The sequence below is a fragment of the Microtus ochrogaster genome, unplaced genomic scaffold, assembly GCF_000317375.1.
Source record: "Microtus ochrogaster isolate Prairie Vole_2 unplaced genomic scaffold, MicOch1.0 UNK80, whole genome shotgun sequence".
Taxonomy (NCBI): domain Eukaryota; kingdom Metazoa; phylum Chordata; class Mammalia; order Rodentia; family Cricetidae; genus Microtus; species Microtus ochrogaster.
In genome coordinates, this window is record NW_004949178.1 from 897,121 (window position 1) to 914,046 (window position 16,926).

At 55.2% G+C, this 16,926-nt stretch overlaps 2 protein-coding genes across 7 annotated transcripts in view; one reads left to right on the top strand and one right to left on the bottom strand.

Moving 5' to 3' along the window:
• Zfhx2 (zinc finger homeobox 2) overlaps window positions 1-14,259 on the top strand; it is a 33,536-nt gene extending 19,277 nt beyond the window's left edge. Inside the window, exons 2-10 of the mRNA XM_005370457.3 lie at window positions 528-2,620; window positions 2,754-3,271; window positions 3,722-3,962; window positions 5,139-5,210; window positions 5,644-5,702; window positions 7,756-7,956; window positions 8,439-8,565; window positions 8,712-12,170; window positions 12,404-14,259. Of these exons, the coding sequence (XP_005370514.1) occupies window positions 577-2,620; window positions 2,754-3,271; window positions 3,722-3,962; window positions 5,139-5,210; window positions 5,644-5,702; window positions 7,756-7,956; window positions 8,439-8,565; window positions 8,712-12,170; window positions 12,404-13,374 (7,692 nt within the window). The 5' untranslated portion in view covers window positions 528-576 and the 3' untranslated portion in view covers window positions 13,375-14,259. The remainder of the gene's footprint in view (window positions 1-527; window positions 2,621-2,753; window positions 3,272-3,721; window positions 3,963-5,138; window positions 5,211-5,643; window positions 5,703-7,755; window positions 7,957-8,438; window positions 8,566-8,711; window positions 12,171-12,403) is intronic.
• Window positions 1-16,926, bottom strand: part of Thtpa (thiamine triphosphatase) — a 48,413-nt gene that overhangs the window by 25,970 nt on the left and 5,517 nt on the right. The window lies entirely within an intron of this gene.

Consider the following 16,926-nt stretch of genomic DNA (forward strand, 5'->3'; position numbering starts at 1 on the left):
GATGAAGGGTTCCTCACACACATTTGGCGGGTCTCGTAGTTAAAGATGAAGGGTTCCTCACACACATTTGGCGGGTCTCGTAGTTAAAGATGAAGCAATCACTCTGGCTGTTAGAGGAGACACTAGATTGAGAAGGCAGGGGTGGAAATGAGTAGTTCCTCTGTTAGATCAGCGTAGAAAGGTAACAGTGGCATGGGCCAAGATGGCGCTGTGGAGGAAGATGGTGGGGGCAGGGTCCAACGATTTCCAGAGCTCGCTGTGGAAATTTGCAGATAGAGTGAACATACCTAAGCAGAAGGATGAGTGGTACCAGCTTTGAGATTGCAAGACAGAGAAGAAGAGCCAGTTCGGAAATCAATAGTGAGTTCTAATTTTAGGCACATTAATTTTTAAGCCTGTTAGACTTCAAGTTGGCATGAGGGCACCTGAGTCTGGTGCTCCAGGAGCATGACAGGACTAGAGAGTCCAGACGTTCGGCCTTGGAGACCCTGGCATCTCATGACATTGCTTCTCCGTGTCTTCTGCAGGGGCCTGGCCGTCACGCTGAAATGAACCCTCAGCGGTCCTCCGTCTACCATGGCTACCCTTAATTCGGCCTCTTCCTCCAGTGCTGTTCCTTCCCCTGGGCATGATGCTCCGTCCCCACCTCCGGACACCTCCTCTAGCACCTCTGATCCTGTCACCAAAGATCCCCCTGATGCCCCCGCCACCTCTGAAAGTGTAAGGTCCTCAGAGCCAGGGGCAGAACGTCTGGAGTCAGGCTGTGGCCTTGTTCCACCAAAGGAAATTGGAGATCCCCAAGGAGAGCCTGGCTGTGGTCACATCCCACCAAAGGACCTCGGGGTGGAAAAGGAGGAGGAGGAGGAGGAGGAAACGATCCTTCCTTTGGACCTAAGCAACCACTTATTCTTTGCAGCTGGGGGTAAGGCCTACCTACTGGCCAAGCTGTCAGTGAACTCTTGTTCAGGTGGCAGTGAACTCTTGTTACCAAAGGGCTTCCCCTGGGATGAGGCAAACATCCAGGAAGAGCCCAGCCTGCCCCTCCTTGCCCATTTTCCCTCCTCACACCTTACCACCCTTCACATCCAACATGGCTTTGACCCAACCCAAGGCTTTAGCTCTTCTGACCAAATTCTGTCCCATGATACCTCAGTGCCATCTCTGGCTGCCTGTGAGGGAAGGGATGGATCCTTCTGGAGCTACCAGCTGGTTCCAAACCCATCCGAAGATCCCAAAGATGGCCCCCTGGGGAGCCAATGGGGAGACCACAGGGCACTGTTCTGGATCTGCCTTCTGTGCCGCCTGGGTTTCAGCCGGCTCCGGGCCTTCATAGGCCACACACATTCTCATGGAGTGAAGCTGACCCCTGCCCACCACCAGGGCCTGCTGGGCAGCCCGGCGATACTTCAGGAAGGTGATGAAGGCAGCGTGGCCTTCCTAAGCTTTCTGGAACCAAAACTTGCTTGCCCTTCTCCCAAAGTCCCTGACAACAGCACAGTGACCACGGTGACAAATGGAGCCCAGACTGAGGATGGCCCCCCAGAGGCAGACATTCAGGCCCTCGTTCTCCCCACTGAAGAAGTTATGGCCCTCAGTCCACCATCCCCATCCACAGCCCTAACCACCTGGGACCCCAGCCCAACCCAAGCCAAAGAATCGCCAGTATCAAGAGGCGAGGCAGGGCCAGACTGGTTCCCCGAGGGGCAGGAAGAGGATGGAGGGCTCTGCCTCCCACTCAACCAAAGCTCACCCACCTCCAAGGAGGCAGCCACGCTCCCAGCTCCAGTAGGCTCTCCTGAAGACGCCAGTGACCCACCTCAGTCCTGTCGCCTGATTGATGACTACACTCCGGCCCCTGCAGCCTTCCAGGGCCTCAGCCTGTCCAGCCACATGTCCCTGCTACACTCACGCAATTCCTGCAAGACTCTCAAGTGTCCCAAGTGCAACTGGCACTACAAGTACCAGCAGACCCTAGACGTGCACATGCGGGAGAAGCATCCGGAGAGCAACAGTCACTGCAGCTACTGCAGCGCCGGGGGCGCCCACCCCCGCCTCGCCCGCGGAGAGAGCTACAACTGTGGCTACAAGCCCTACCGCTGCGACGTCTGCAACTACTCCACCACCACCAAAGGCAACCTCAGCATCCACATGCAGTCCGACAAGCACCTGGCCAACCTGCAGGGCTTCCAGGCGGGGCCTGGTGGGCAGGGCAGTCCCCCAGAGGCGTCCCTCCCGCCCCCTTCTGTAGGGGATAAAGAGCCCAAGGCCAAATCATCCTGGCAGTGCAAGGTGTGCAGCTATGAAACCAACATCTCCCGAAACCTGCGCATCCACATGACTTCCGAGAAACACATGCAGAACGTCCTCATGTTGCACCAGGGGCTGCCGCTCGGCCTGCCACCAGGGCTGGTGGGGCCAGGACCTCCTCCGCCTCCGCCGCCGGGAACTACCCCCACCAACCCTCCTGAACTCTTCCAGTACTTTGGGCCCCAGGCCCTAGGACAGCCTCAGACGCCTCTGCCTGGGCCTGGGCTGAGGCCAGACAAGCCCCTGGAAGCCCACCTGCTCCTCAATGGTCTCCACCACCTTGGAGCACCTTCCCGAAAGTTCCTCACCACTGGTAAGTTCCCCGCTCTGCTCCAGCTGCTCCCTGCTCAAGCCTCCCCATAGTTAGCCCCCGCTTAGGTAAACATGGCTCTCTCTAGTACCTCCATTCACTCTTCCTTAGTCACTAACCTGTCTCTGTCCCCTAGCCCCTGGCAGCCTCTCCCCTGACACCCATCTGCCACCAAGTCATCTCCTGGGCTCCTCCTCCGACGGCCTGCCGGCCTCACCATCCCCAGATGACAGTCCACCCCTGAAGGTGTTCCGCTGCCTGGTGTGCCAGGCGTTCAGCACAGACAGCCTGGAGCTGCTGCTTTACCACTGCAGCATAGGCCGGAGCCTCCCAGAGGCCGAGTGGAAGGAGGTAGCCGGTGACACCCACCGCTGCAAACTTTGCTGCTACAGCACCCAGCTCAAGGCCAACTTCCAGCTCCACCTCAAGACTGACAAACACACGCAGAAGTACCAGCTAGCAGCCCACCTTAGGGAGGGGGGTGGAGCCATGGGCACCCCTTCACCACTGCCCCTGGGGGACGGGGCTTCTTATGGCTCTGTCTCCCCACTCCACCTGCGCTGCAACATCTGTGACTTTGAGTCCAATAGCAAGGAGAAGATGCAGCTGCACGCCCGGGGGTCAGCCCATGAAGAAAACAGCCAGATCTATAAGGTGACGTTCAGGCAGAGGGGCCAGGAGAGGGAGGGGACCAGGGTGGAAGGAGGTGCAGAATAGAGAAGTGGTGGAGAAACCCTGGGTGATGGACATGAAGGGTGGGGCTGTGTATGTACCAGGGTAGCAAAGTGTTGGGCAGACCTTGGAGAAAGACCAAAGGACAGTGGACCATCAGGAGGAAAACAGACTTTATTCAGCTTTTCTGGCATGTAGGCTCATCTCAGTCCAGCCCATCATGTTACCCATAAGTCCAAGAGGCAGAAGCAGAGCGCAGTCGCATACTTGGGAACCCAGGATTGGTGGGAGAAAGAGAAGGAAAGCAGTGATGCATAGGTGGCCGAGAAGGGGAAAGGGAGGTTAGCCAGGAAGACGGTCCGAGAAAGGAGTGTCCCCAGAGATCTGGAGGTGTTCCTTCTACATCTGAGCCGGCCTCTTCCATGGTTCTAGTTTCTCCTGGATATGGAGGGAGCAGAGGCAGGGCCAGAGCTGGGGCTTTACCGCTGTCTGCTGTGTGCCTGGGACACACCTTCCCGCCTAGCTGTGCTACAACACCTGCGCACACCCGCCCACCGCGATGCTCAGGCCCAGAGGCGTCTGCAGCTGCTACAAAATGGCCCAAGCACTGAAGAAGGCCTATCAGCTCTTCAGAATATCCTGAGCTTCAGCCATGGGCGGCTCCGAACTCCTGGTGAGGAAGAGGGAACAGAAAAGGACAGAGGCTGGGCAGAGGCGGCAGAGGCAGGGCGATAGAAACCGCGTGACAGAGGGACTGAGAGCTACCAACAGCTCGGAGGAAGGTGTGGGGAAGGGATGGGAAGGCAGGATGGGGATGCCAGGAACAGGGGTTTCCCAGCAAGAAAGGGAGCAAGAGACTCCTGGAGGATGAAGAGAATGACAGAGATTTGCTGAGTGAAGACCAGGAAGACAGGAGGAAATGAGGCAGTGATTCTGAGTAGCAGCTAGTGGTTGTGTGGGATGGTAGGCAAAGAGAAAAATCTAAAATATGTTTCATGCTGGGCCAGTCTTGTTGGAAGGAGATGGGCACTGTGGGCATGGTCCAAAGGCAACAGGGATGGGAAGAGGCCCCAACAAGTTTCCCAGCCTCTTCCTGTCTCCTAGGAGGTCTTCAGCCCCAAGGCTGGGCTTAGAGACCCCCTTAGGCAGCAGAGGTTGTTCCAGCAGAGGCCGGGAACAGCCAGCCAGGCGCCATTGATCCAGATGGTGCAGGAGAAGAGCCTGGAAGGGGCTGTCAGAGGTGGGCATGGGCATCTGGGCTTTGGAGAGGCCAGTGGTGGGTGAGGGCGAGGGCAGGGCAGCAGGAACCAGGAACAGGCAGCATTGACTGGTGCTAATTGAATTGCCAATACGCTGGCTGGAGTTAAGTGCTGGAGGGGCCCAGATCAATAGCTAACGATCCTGGCGCAAGGCTGAATGGAGTTAAGGAACTTTTAACACTTTAATTAGGCTGCCACCGAAAATAAATTCCTACACATCTGTCAGTTCTTACTTGAGTGGTAATGTCCTTGCCCATCGCTCCTGGTCACTACAGCCGCCGCTGCTTCATTCAGCATTTGCAGGGCCCCTCCCACAACACTTTTGGAGTTTCCCCTTTCCAGGGTCAGGCAGGCCAGGAGGCCAAGTTTAGTCTAGTCCTGTTGTGGGGCTTGTTGCTAGGGATGGGGTGTTAGGCTTGCCCTGCTGTTCCACTGTGTCTCTCCTGGCGGCTTTCCATCCTTCCCTGCCTCCTGATTTACTTATCCATTCCTTCACCAACTGGCTGCTGGTCCTGCTTCCTCTGCCCTGAGTCCTCCCTCCTTCCCCAGTGTTCATGGCGCTGTGCTGACTCTGTCTCCACCCCACACAGGGAAGACTGACACCCCCTCATCTAAGCCACCCACCTCTGAGAAAGATGCCCAGAACAAGACAGAACAATTGGGTGAGCCTCTGACCCGTCTCCCCCATCCAGTTTACTGTGTATCCTGGGATGTTCCTGGAGTCCTTCAGAAGCCCAGGCACCCCAAAAGACCTCCTTCCCAGGCACCCCAAAAGACATCCTTCCCAGGCACCCCAAAAGACATCCTTCCCAGGCACCCCAAAAGACCTCCTTCCCAGAAGGAGCAAAATTGATCAGAGAAAAGAAAGGGCAAACAGGCTGTGGTGGCCCAGGCATCTCCCTGCCCCCTATGAAGACCCAGCCCTGGCTAACCCAAAAGCCCTCCCTGCCAGGCCCCACCCAACTGCTGAGTTTCTTGCCCGTTCTCCATTCTCTGAAGCCTGCTTCCTACCCTGAAAGCTCTATGGTGGTAGGGGCTATGCAGGAAGGGGGAGAATTAAAGGGGTCCTTTAACCTCCTCTCCTCTTACCCTCAGCTTCTGGAGTGACAGAGGACAGAACTGGCCCTTCCACAGACAGTGCCAACCAGATCACGGTCAGAACTGGGGTAACTGGGATGATGAAGGTGGGGGCCTGGCTTTACTGAGATCTTGTACTCTAAAGCAGTGGTTCTCAACCTGTGGGTTGCCACCCCTTGGGTCATCTGAAGCCATTATTCATTACGGTAGCAAAATCACAGCTGTGGTGTAAAACAAAAATCGTTTTATTGTTGGGGCACCATAGCATGAGGACCTGTAGTAACTAGCGCAGCATTGGGAAGGTTGAGAACCACTGTTCTAAAGGCTTCTTTTGTGCCTAGGGCTATTTTATCTCAGAATCTCACATGGGAATTTCTACTGAGGGCCAGTTCTGTATGTTCAGCAAGTAAGGCGGAAACCTGCCTGTGAGCATGAACACAGAGGGTGTGACAGGAAGGAGCAGCGGGAACTTGGGGAAAAGCGGGAGCAACTAGAAGGATGCAGGAGAGGGGGACGGAAGCCTGGCGGGCTGGGAAGAGCAATGCAGAACACAAGAGCAGTCCCATAGGACTACGGGAGGATGTTCCTTCCTGCAGGGAGCCATAAGCTGGAAAGAACCGTCCTGGCACCTCTTCCTAAGAGTAGAGGCACCCAACAAGCTGCTCATCGACAGGCAGTCCCACAAGCCTCTGAGCTTCAGGACTGGACATGAAAGGACTCAGGAGCAATCTGGCCTTGTGATCTCTGTGTCAGCTCTGAGGAGATTCCAAGTCTGTGGTCTTGAGATGCCATCCTGGGCCTCACAGCTTCCGAGACTCCACTGCAGAATGTAGGGATACCTCAGTCCTCAGTTTCTCTTCCTCCCAACTCCTCCCTGCAGCCTGTGTGTTACAGGACCTGTCCTGAGGCTTGGTTCATTAATATGAGCACCTCGGTGCAGGCCTAGGAAAGTGCAGAGCAGCAGGAGCAGGTGGGCCAGAGAGAGAAGGTTGGTCTGGGGCAGCAGGCAAAATGCCCACTCAGGTGACAGCAGGTCTCTAGTGCCTCCATCTCTCCGAAGGTGTAGGCCACAATGCGCTGAACGACAGACCAGAATTTTCCTGGGCCGGCCTGGGGCTGGAGAGCTGGCTCAAGCAGTAAAGAGCACTGATTGCTCTTCCAAAGAACCCAGGCTCAATTCTCAGCACCCACATGGCACAACTATCTGTAACCCCCGTTCCAGAGGATCTGACACCCTCATACAAACATGCATACAGGTGAAACACCAATGTATATAAATAAATAAAGCCAGGTGGTGGCACACACCTTTAATCCCAGCACTTGAGAGACAGAGGCAGGTGTATCTCTGTGACTTCGAGGCCAGCCTGATCTACAGAGTCATTTCCAGGACAGCAAGGCCTATACAAAGAAACCCTATCTCGAAAAACAAAAAAAGAAAACAAACAAAAGTAATAAAGGAAGAAGAAGAGGTCATGAGCTGGGCAGTGGTGGTGCACACCTTTAATTCCAACACAGAGACAGGTGAAACTGCATTGGAGGCCAGCCTGGTCTACAGAGCGAGTTCCAAGACAGCCAGGGCTACACAGAGAAACCATGTCTCAAAACAAACAAACAAAAGAAAACCCAAAACAAGCAAACAAAAAGAAGTGGTGAAAGGGAAAGAGAATAGGGTGCAGCTGAGCCTGAGAGAGAGGACCCCTCTGTAGATGTTCAGAGCCTGGAAGAAGCACAATAGGCTGGGGTAAGGGAGGACTGGGTCTGAAAGTGTCCAGAGGAAAGGAGGTATTTCACAGCAAAGACAGGCAGTGGGGTAGGGGTGAGAGCCAGACTCAGGGCAGAGGCTAGTATCGGGCCATCTGTCAGCTGGAAGACTGGCGAGGATATCCATGGGGAAAGACATACCAGAAGGAAGGCAGAACCCGGGGTGGAAGGAGGGGAGCTGACAGAGAAGAGAGTCAAAATAGCAGTCTGGGCTAGGCCTTTGCCCTAGCCCAGTGCAATTGCCAGCTTCCAGGACTGGTTGTCTCCTGAGGACGGAGATGGGGAGAGTGTTGCATTGAATCCTAGTGACTGTGAAATAGTGGGTCCCCCTCTTCCCTGACTTCTCCACCACCCATATGTATTCCCCAGGTATACTGCTGTCCATATTGCAGCTTCCTGAGCCCAGAGTCTGACCAGGTGAGGGTTCATACACTCTCTCAGCATGCTGTGCAGCCCAAGTACAGGTGCCCACTGTGCCAGGAACAGCTAATGGGCAGGCCTGCCCTACACTTCCACCTCAGCCACCTTCACAACGTGGTGCCCGAGTGTGTTGAGAAGCTGCTGCTTGTGGTGAGTGCAGACCGAGGGAAAATGGTCTTAAGGTCCTGCTAGGGCAGTGTAGGAAGAGAGGAAGAGGCAGCAATATCCAGGCCAGTGTGCTGGGGGTAGGATGTGAAGAAAATCGTGTTCTAGAGAGTTGACGTGGGAAAATAAAGTTGGTGGGGGTGGCTCTTAGCACCTAGTTGACTTTACTCCTAGAGAAAACAACTATGTATTACCCTCACTTCCACTAAACCCTGAAAAGAGTTGTTAAAACTAGGTAGTCTTGAGGTAAGATACTTTCGGTCTGGGGACGGGGGTTAGGGCAGCTAGCTACCCAGTCTCTCAGCCAAAGAAAAGCATCAATTTTGGGGGAAGATTTGTCTAGACAGGACATTGGATCCAGGGGAAGAGACCTTGGCACAGATACGGGTGCAGAATAAATGGATCAGGAATAGCAGTAGGGAGTAGTGGATAATGATGGAAACCCACCAGGATTTCCTACGTTACAGGCCACAACCGTAGAGATGACCTTTGCAACCAAAATGCTGCCTGGACTCACACCAACCCCTGTGGAAGATGGCCTAGAACACCCCACTCCTGGCCCAGAGCCCACTCCCAGCAGAGATCAGGTAGCAGGTAAGGAAGGGTTCAGCATACCTCCCAAAATGGCAGAAAAAGGGAACAAGGGGTTCTGAAGACAACTGGCATCAAGTCAGGGGCTTTGGATAGCCAACGGTTGGAGCTCAGCTTGAACACCATTCTTCCTCCCCTGTCTCCTGTAGAGAGCTCTAACCTGACCCCAGAGGCCAGCCCAGATCCTCCTGAACCTCTCCCGGCACCAGTTGAGGGCCCAGAGAAGCCCTTAGGAAGCCCTGAGCAGCCCTCTTCTCCAGTCTCATCTCCGGCCCCTCAGCTCGATGCCCAGGTTGAAGAAGTGGCTGCTCCACCAGCCATGGCTGAAGAGGAAGAAGGAGCCATGGGGGAACCCCGCTCTGCAGAGCCATCCCCAGCTGACTCTCGCCACCCGCTGACCTATCGGAAGACCACCAACTTTGCCCTGGACAAATTTCTTGACCCTGCTCGCCCCTTTAAGTGTACTGTGTGTAAGGAGTCCTTCACCCAGAAGAACATCCTCTTGGTTCATTATAATTCCGTCTCCCACCTTCACAAGATGAAGAAGGCTGCCATTGACCCATCATGCCCTGCCCGAGGAGAGGCTGGCATCCCCCCACCCACCAGTGCTACATCAGACAAGCCCTTCAAGTGCACAGTCTGCCGAGTGTCCTACAACCAGAGCTCCACCCTGGAGATCCATATGCGATCAGTTCTGCACCAGACTCGCTCCAGGGGGGCCAAGGCTGATGCCAAGGCTGAAGGACCGGAGCGCAGCCAAGAAGAACTCAAGGAAGGCGAGACTGAGGGTGAGGTGGGCACTGAGAAGAAAGGCCCCGACCCCAGTGGCTTCATGTCTGGACTGCCCTTTCTGTCTCCACCACCCCCCCTCTTCACCCCCCCAGTCCTGCCCCCCTTCCCTCTGGTTCCAGAATCACTGCTCAAGCTCCAACAGCAGCAGCTACTGCTGCCCTTCTACCTCCATGACCTCAAAGTGGGGCCCAAGCTGGCACTAGCCAGCCCTACACCCATGCTGTCCCTACCGGCTGCCACCCCACCTCCTCTTCCCGCACCCCCCAAGGCTGAGCTGCCTGAGCAGGAATGGGAGCGGCCCCTCATAGCTGAAGAGGGGAATGAAGCAGGGCCCTCTTCACCACCCCACACATCTCCCAACGATGCTGCCCGCACAGCAGCCAAAGCCCTGCTAGAAAATTTTGGCTTTGAGTTAGTCATTCAGTACAATGAAGGGAAGCAGGCAGTGCCCCCTCCCCCAACACCTCCTCCCCCAGAGTCTCTGGGGGGTGGAGACAAGCTGGCCTGTGGGGCCTGTGGGAAACTCTTCTCCAATATGCTTATCCTCAAGAGTCACGAGGAACACGTTCACCGCCGCTTTCTGCCCTTTGAGGCTCTGAGCCGATACGCTGCTCAGTTTCGGAAGAGCTATGACAGCCTGTATCCACCCCCAGTAGAGCCCCCCAAACCTCCAGATGGATCCCTGGAGTCACCTCCCCAGATAGGCCCACCTTTCATGATTCCAGAGCCTGAGGTAGCGGGGATCCACGTTTCTGAGGAGCGAAGCCTGGCAGGAGGACACTGGCCCCTGGAGGAAGACGACGGCTCTCGAGGCAGTCTTCCTCACACAGTGCCTGCAGGCCGCCGCTTCTCCAGAACCAAGTTCACTGAATTCCAAACCCAAGCCCTGCAGTCCTTCTTCGAGACCAGCGCCTACCCCAAGGATGGAGAGGTGGAGCGACTGGCAAATCTCTTGGGTCTGGCTAGCCGTGTGGTGGTCGTGTGGTTCCAGAACGCCCGCCAGAAAGCCCGCAAAAATGCCTGTGAGGGCGGGTCTGTGACTGCTGGGGGATCCTCTGGGGGGGCCTCCGGCTGTAGGCGCTGCCATACCACCTTTGCCTGTGTTTTTGAGTTAGTTCGGCACCTCAAGAAGTGCTATGATGACCAACCTCCTGAGGAAGAGGAGGAGGCAGAGAGAGGGGAAGAGGAAGAAGAGGTAGAAGAAGAAGAGGCGGAAGAGCAGAACCCCGAACCTGCCGCTAGGCAAGGTGGTCCATCACCAGAACATGCAGATGTGGAGGACCCAAGCCAAGTTGAGCCAGCAAGGCCTGAAGGCAAAGAAGAACCTGAAGGGAAGGCACCCCCATCCCCTGCCACCCACACCTGTGACCAGTGTGCCGTTTCCTTCTCCAGCCAGGACCTCCTGACTGCTCACCACAGACTGCATTTCCCACCGTGTGCGGCGCAGCCTAGCGCGCCACCGCAGCTCCTCGATCTGCCCCTGCTGGTGTTCGGGGAGCGGAACCCCGTAGTATCAGGCACCTCCTCAGTGACAGGGACACCCCTCAAGCGGAAGCATGACGATGGCAGTCTGTCTCCCACAGGCAGTGAAGCGGGGGGTGGAGGAGAGGGTGAACCCCCCAAAGACAAGCGCCTGCGCACCACCATCCTGCCCGAGCAGCTGGAGATCCTGTACCGCTGGTATATGCAGGACTCCAACCCCACGCGGAAGATGCTGGACTGTATCTCTGAGGAGGTGGGGCTCAAGAAACGAGTAGTACAGGTCTGGTTCCAGAATACCAGAGCCCGAGAGAGGAAAGGCCAATTTCGAAGCACCCCAGGGGGAGTAGCTGGGCCAGCGGTGAAACCCACTGTTACACCCACCCCAGCCCCCTTCCCCAAATTCAACCTCCTGCTGAGCAAGACAGAAGATGATCCTGGGAAGGAAGCCCCAAAGAGAGAAGCCCCCGCTTTCCCTTACCCCACAGTCACCCCTGCAGCCGGGCCTCTATCATTCCTGCCACCTGGGACACCTGGGAAAGAGGCCACTGTACCAACACCAGAGCCCCCTGTCCCCCTCCCAGTTCCCGCACTCAGTGAGGATGAGGGCCCAGAGGAACCGTCTAAAGCTTCTCCAGAAAGTGAGGCTTGCAGTCCCTCTGCAGGAGACCTGAGTGATTCATCTACTTCCAGCCTGGCTGAACCAGAGTCCCCGGGGGCTGGAGGGACCAGTGGGGCACCAGGAAGTGGGTCTGGAGTTCCAGATGCAATGGGGCAGCGGCGATACAGGACCCAGATGAGCAGCCTGCAGCTGAAGATCATGAAAGCCTGCTACGAAGCCTACCGCACCCCTACGATGCAGGAGTGCGAGGTGCTGGGGGAGGAAATCGGACTGCCCAAGAGAGTCATTCAGGTCTGGTTCCAAAATGCTCGGGCCAAGGAAAAGAAAGCCAAACTGCAGGGGACAGCACTTGCAGGGAGCGGGAGCGGAAGCGAGGGCGCCTTGGCAGCCCAGCGCACCGACTGCCCCTACTGTGATGTCAAGTATGACTTCTATGTCTCTTGTCGAGGCCACCTCTTTTCTCGTCAGCACCTGGCCAAGCTTAAGGAGGCAGTCCGAGCCCAGCTGAAGAGTGAAAGCAAGTGCTACGACTTAGCCCCAGCACCCGAGGCCCCACTGGCTCCCAAAGGGCCGCCCGCCCCCGCGCCGCCCGCCACCACGCCTGCCTCTGTGCCTCTGGGGCCTTCCCCGACCCTGCCTCGCCTGGCTCCTGTCCTCTTGCCTGGCCCAACTCTGGCCCAGCCACCACTCGGAAGCATGGCTTCTTTCAATTCAGGTGAGCTGGGGAGGCTGGGAGGAACTGGACTTGAGAGAAGAGGGTGCTCTAATATAAGCCCCTCCTTTCCTGCTTGGCTCTCTCCCACAAAGTGATTCTTGCTGCAGGCTCTGGGAAAAAGGAGAGTAGAGAGCGATGGCCGCTGGGTAGGGGGACGGGGAGTGCGCAGTTACAGTAGTCTGGAGCAGGGTCGGAAAGGAGTAACCCTTCATCACCCCCTTTCATCTTCCTAGGCCCTGCAGCCTCCTCAGGCCTCCTTGGCCTCGCCTCTTCAGTTCTGCCTGCTACCACAGTGGTCCAGACTGCTGGTCCAGGCCACCCCTTACCTCAGAGACCTGTGTCCAACCAAACCAACAGCAGCTCTACTGACCCTACCCCTGGCCCAGCTACTGATCCCTCAGGAGACAAAGTCTCTGGTGAGCGAAAGCCAGTTGCAACCCTTTCCAACTCCTCCACTGATGCCCTCAAGAACCTGAAAGCGTTGAAGGCCACTGTCCCAGCCCTGTTGGGGGGGCAGTTCCTGCCGTTCCCATTGCCCCCTGCAGGCGGGGCAGCACCACCAGCTGTCTTTGGCCCTCAGTTACAAGGGGCCTACTTCCAACAGCTTTACGGCATGAAGAAGGGGCTATTTCCCATGAACCCCGTTATACCTCAGACCCTCATTGGGCTGCTCCCCAATGCCCTCCTCCAGCCACCACCCCAAGCCCCTGAGCCTACAGCCACAGCACCCCCAAAGCCTCCTGAGCTGCCGGCTCCTGGGGAAGGGGACAGCAGTGAGGCTGACGAGCTGCTGACAGGCAGCGCTGGCATCTCCACCGTGGATGTTACCCACCGCTACTTGTGCCGTCAATGCAAGATGGCATTTGACGGCGAGGGCCCAGCTACTGCCCACCAGAGATCCTTCTGCTTCTTTGGGCGGGGTTCTGGGGGTTCCATGCCGCCCCCATTGCGGGTGCCTATCTGCACCTACCACTGCTTGGCCTGTGAGGTGCTGCTGAGTGGGCGTGAAGCCCTGGCCTCGCATCTGCGCTCCTCAGCCCACAGGCGCAAGACAGCCCCGCCCCCAGGAGGCCCTCCCATCACCGTTACCAACAGCGCCACTGCTGTCCCGGCTGCTGTGGCTTTTGCCAAAGAGGAAGCAAGATTACCTCACACGGACCCCAACCCAAAAACTACTACTACCTCTACACTTCTAGCTTTATAAACAGATAAACCAAGATGGGGCAAGAGAGGGCCTTAGGGTTCCCTCACCCCAACCGTCAGCTCTGCCCACCTCATGGGAGTCTGACAATTCCCACCTTCAGTGGGCTTCACACACCCCACCTCCAGCAGAGTCCTGCCTCCTCCCCATCCCGCAGACAGTCTGACCCCCCTTGCAGATGCACCCCACCTTGTCACACAAGTCTACTTCCTTCTCCCTCCTCCCCATTGAGTTCCCAGCCCTCTTCCCCTGTAAACACATCCCGTTTTCCATACTGTTATACTGACTGAGAAAACGCCAAAAGAAAGAAAAGAAGAAGAAATGAAAACCCAAGACAAAAGGGCGGTGAAAAAAAAATCAACTTTGCCGCCCCCCTCTTCTTGCCCCTTGTCCAGAGCACAGACTGCTCACAAACTCCAAAAACCCACTTGGTTCCTAAGGTTGGAGCCTGGGATGGGCAGGGAGCCCATAAAACTAACCAAACTGGAGGCTGTCAGGGGGAGAAGCACCCCTGTTCACTCTCCCCATTTCCCTCCTTCCTGACCCTCTCCTCACCTGAAGGAACCCTTGCGGCCTGGACTCCTGCTGAAGCCGTTGCTAGGGACCCCTCTACCCACCCTCACCCCATACCCTGGAAACTGCAGTAGCTTTTTCTCAAAGGCTTTAAACACAAAGATCCTCTCAGCAGCTGTGGGCCTGCCCCGTGCCCTAGCCCTGCCGAGGGCAGTCCAGCCTCCGGGGATCACACTGCCCACCCATGGCAAATCCAAAGTTCTTTTTAAAACAAAAACAAAACTGAAACACACCAAATAAGCGCAAGAGAGAGTGTGCACATGCACGAGAGAGATGGAGAGACCAGAAGAATGAAGTAAAGAAAAGCAAAAACTGATTATACAGAGAGAGAGAGAAAAGAAAACTCCCATCAAACAAGTGGTTTGGTTTTTTGTTGTTGTTTTTTTTTTGGGGGGGGGTTGTTGTTGTTTCATTTGTTTATGTTTTGTTTTACTGTTTGTGTCCTCCTCTCCCCCCCCTCCCCCGCCCCCATTTGAGAGTTTCTTGCAGTCTGAGCACTAATGCCTCCAAGTCCTTACTGGATCTGCCGGACCAGAGGTAGTGTAGCCTTCCCCTGGCTGTGCCCGGCCTCAGCAGGACTAGGAACACAGAGATGAGCCCTGTCCCCTGAGGTGAACGTGTGTCAGGACACCTATATCTCACCCTCAGTGTAGGAGTCATGGCCACACCGGGAAGAAGAGCACGGCGGGTGTGGGGGGCGGGCAGTCCTGGTTTCTGAAGTCAGGATGTGCATCCCTTTTCTCCTTCCCGTCTTCCTCCCCAGGGCCCCTGGCATGTTTCTGATGGTCCAGAACCTCCTTTGCCATTGCAAGCTCCTCTGCTCCCCATCCGCTTTTTCTCCTCTTAGTCCTCCGCCCTCTCCCTTGCTCCTCCAGCTCAGCCCAGCCCCCCATTAATCAGCATCCACTGGAGGTGTTGCCCAGAGTCTGCCTGTCTGCCAGGCAGAAGGCCCTGTGAGGTGTGTACGAAGTGGGGGTCCCTGAAGCACAACATGCTCTCCAGGGGATAGAGTAGGAGGGCAGTGTCCTCGGGGACACTTCCCACACCCAGTCTTACCTCACGTGTAACCAGCAGGGGTTAATTTTGGCAATTCCCAAATCTAGCCCAAATGGCACGGGATATATTTAATAGATATTTTGTTTTAGCAAAGAAAAGCCTGCAAAATTTCCTACACCCTCCAGCTGTTTTGTCTCTCCCCTTAACTCTGAGGAGCCTCCCCTCCCCCCAGGCTTCATACATTAGTTGCCCATTTGATATGTGTCCGCCTGCCCTAGAACTAAGCTTCCACAGGGTCCCCCAGCCACACAGCAACACTAAAGCAACGGTTTATGTGCAGAAAGGGAGAAGCGGGCAGGGTCAGCTGAAATCCTTAGTTCTCACATATTCTGATTCTTCAACTTCTGTGTCATTCACTTTGAAAGCTAAGACACTTTTAGCTCCAGTCAGTTGAGGGTAGGATGAAACCAGTTCTGTTAATACCAAAAAGGCCAGTTCCTAGAAAAATTAGCCCATGGTGGTGTGGTCCCTGCCGCCAGCATCTCTCTCACAGCCCACATACCCAGCCCCAGTCCTCTCTCTCACTTGTTCAAATTCTATGTATAAAAGTATTTTCTTAGCAGCATGTGTATGAGGAAAAAGGATTTTTTTGGATTTTTGTTTTGTTTGTTTTTGTTTGTTTTTTAACTCTGCTTTCTGGGAATGTGACTTGTGTATAAAAGATAAAAGAAAAAGAAAGAAAAGAAAAAGAAGGAACTTTAAAAGAAAATCTCGGTAAACCCCTGCCTTGGGATAATTAGAGGTGTCGTGTCATGCGTTCTAGCCTGGTTAGGTTGGAGGAACTTTGGTTTCACCAAGGGTTACTGTGGCCAGAAACTCCTTCTCCTTGTGCCTTCTTACACCTAAACACGGTGGCCTGGGACACACCAGGTAGTCAAAGCAGTAGACAAAAATTTCCTGAGTAACTGTACTTTCCCAGGACCCTTGGAGCTGTTGACAGGCCAGTCATCAGGATCCCCAGGGAGCGCCAGTCTGCAGTCTTTCTCAGCCCTCTCCTCTGGCCACACCAACTGCGACACTACCCCTCCACCACACACCAGAACACACAAGGGGGCCTGGTGTCTGAAGAATTCTGGAGGTGACCAACGAGTCAGCAGGATCTTGTAGAATAACAGAAGAAAGGCAAGCAAGGCAATACCGGCAAATGCATCTGCCTGTCTGCTAAGCAAGCTTAAACTAGGGCCTCATAAGCCAGAACCACCATGGTTCCAGATGTCTAACATACACAATTCTAAAGAAACACCAAACCCAGGTCCCTTCTTACTCTAGGGTCATTGCTGGGAGGCAGGAGGTGCAAATGATCTTGCCTGTCTTTGCTCAAGGTACTCAGTCCTCAACCAGAAAAAAAAAAAAAAGAGCAAGGTTTGCTGGATGAACATGGGAAATCTGAAGCCTTAGTAGCCAGATAGTATAGATATGCAGCCAGATCATCGAAAAACTGGTTCTTACCCCAAACCTCTAGCCCTGGGGTGAACTTGCAGAAGCAAAAGCCAGTTACTCTAGGCATGATAGCACAGGCTGCTGCTTTCTTTCTGTTCCTTAGTGTCAAACAGGATCATCAAGTTCTCATCACCCTGCTATCTGGTTTTTTCATCCCTATAAAAATATTCACATAAGAGACTGGGTGTGGTAGAGGACACCTTTTGTCCCAGCACTCAGGAGACAGAGGCAGATGGATCTCTGTGAGCCCAAGGCCAGCCTGGTGTACAAAGAGGATTCCAGGCCAATTAGGGCTATGCAGTGAGACCCTGTCTCAAAAAGCCAGAATAATAACAATTTACATATGAAATGGAAGCAGAGTTCTGTGTATAGCACCCCACCAACAAAACAAGTCCATTCTCAGAAGGACCTCAGTCGAGGTCTACAGAGAGATGCGGGCACCTGCACACACACACACACACACACACACACACACACGGGGGGGGG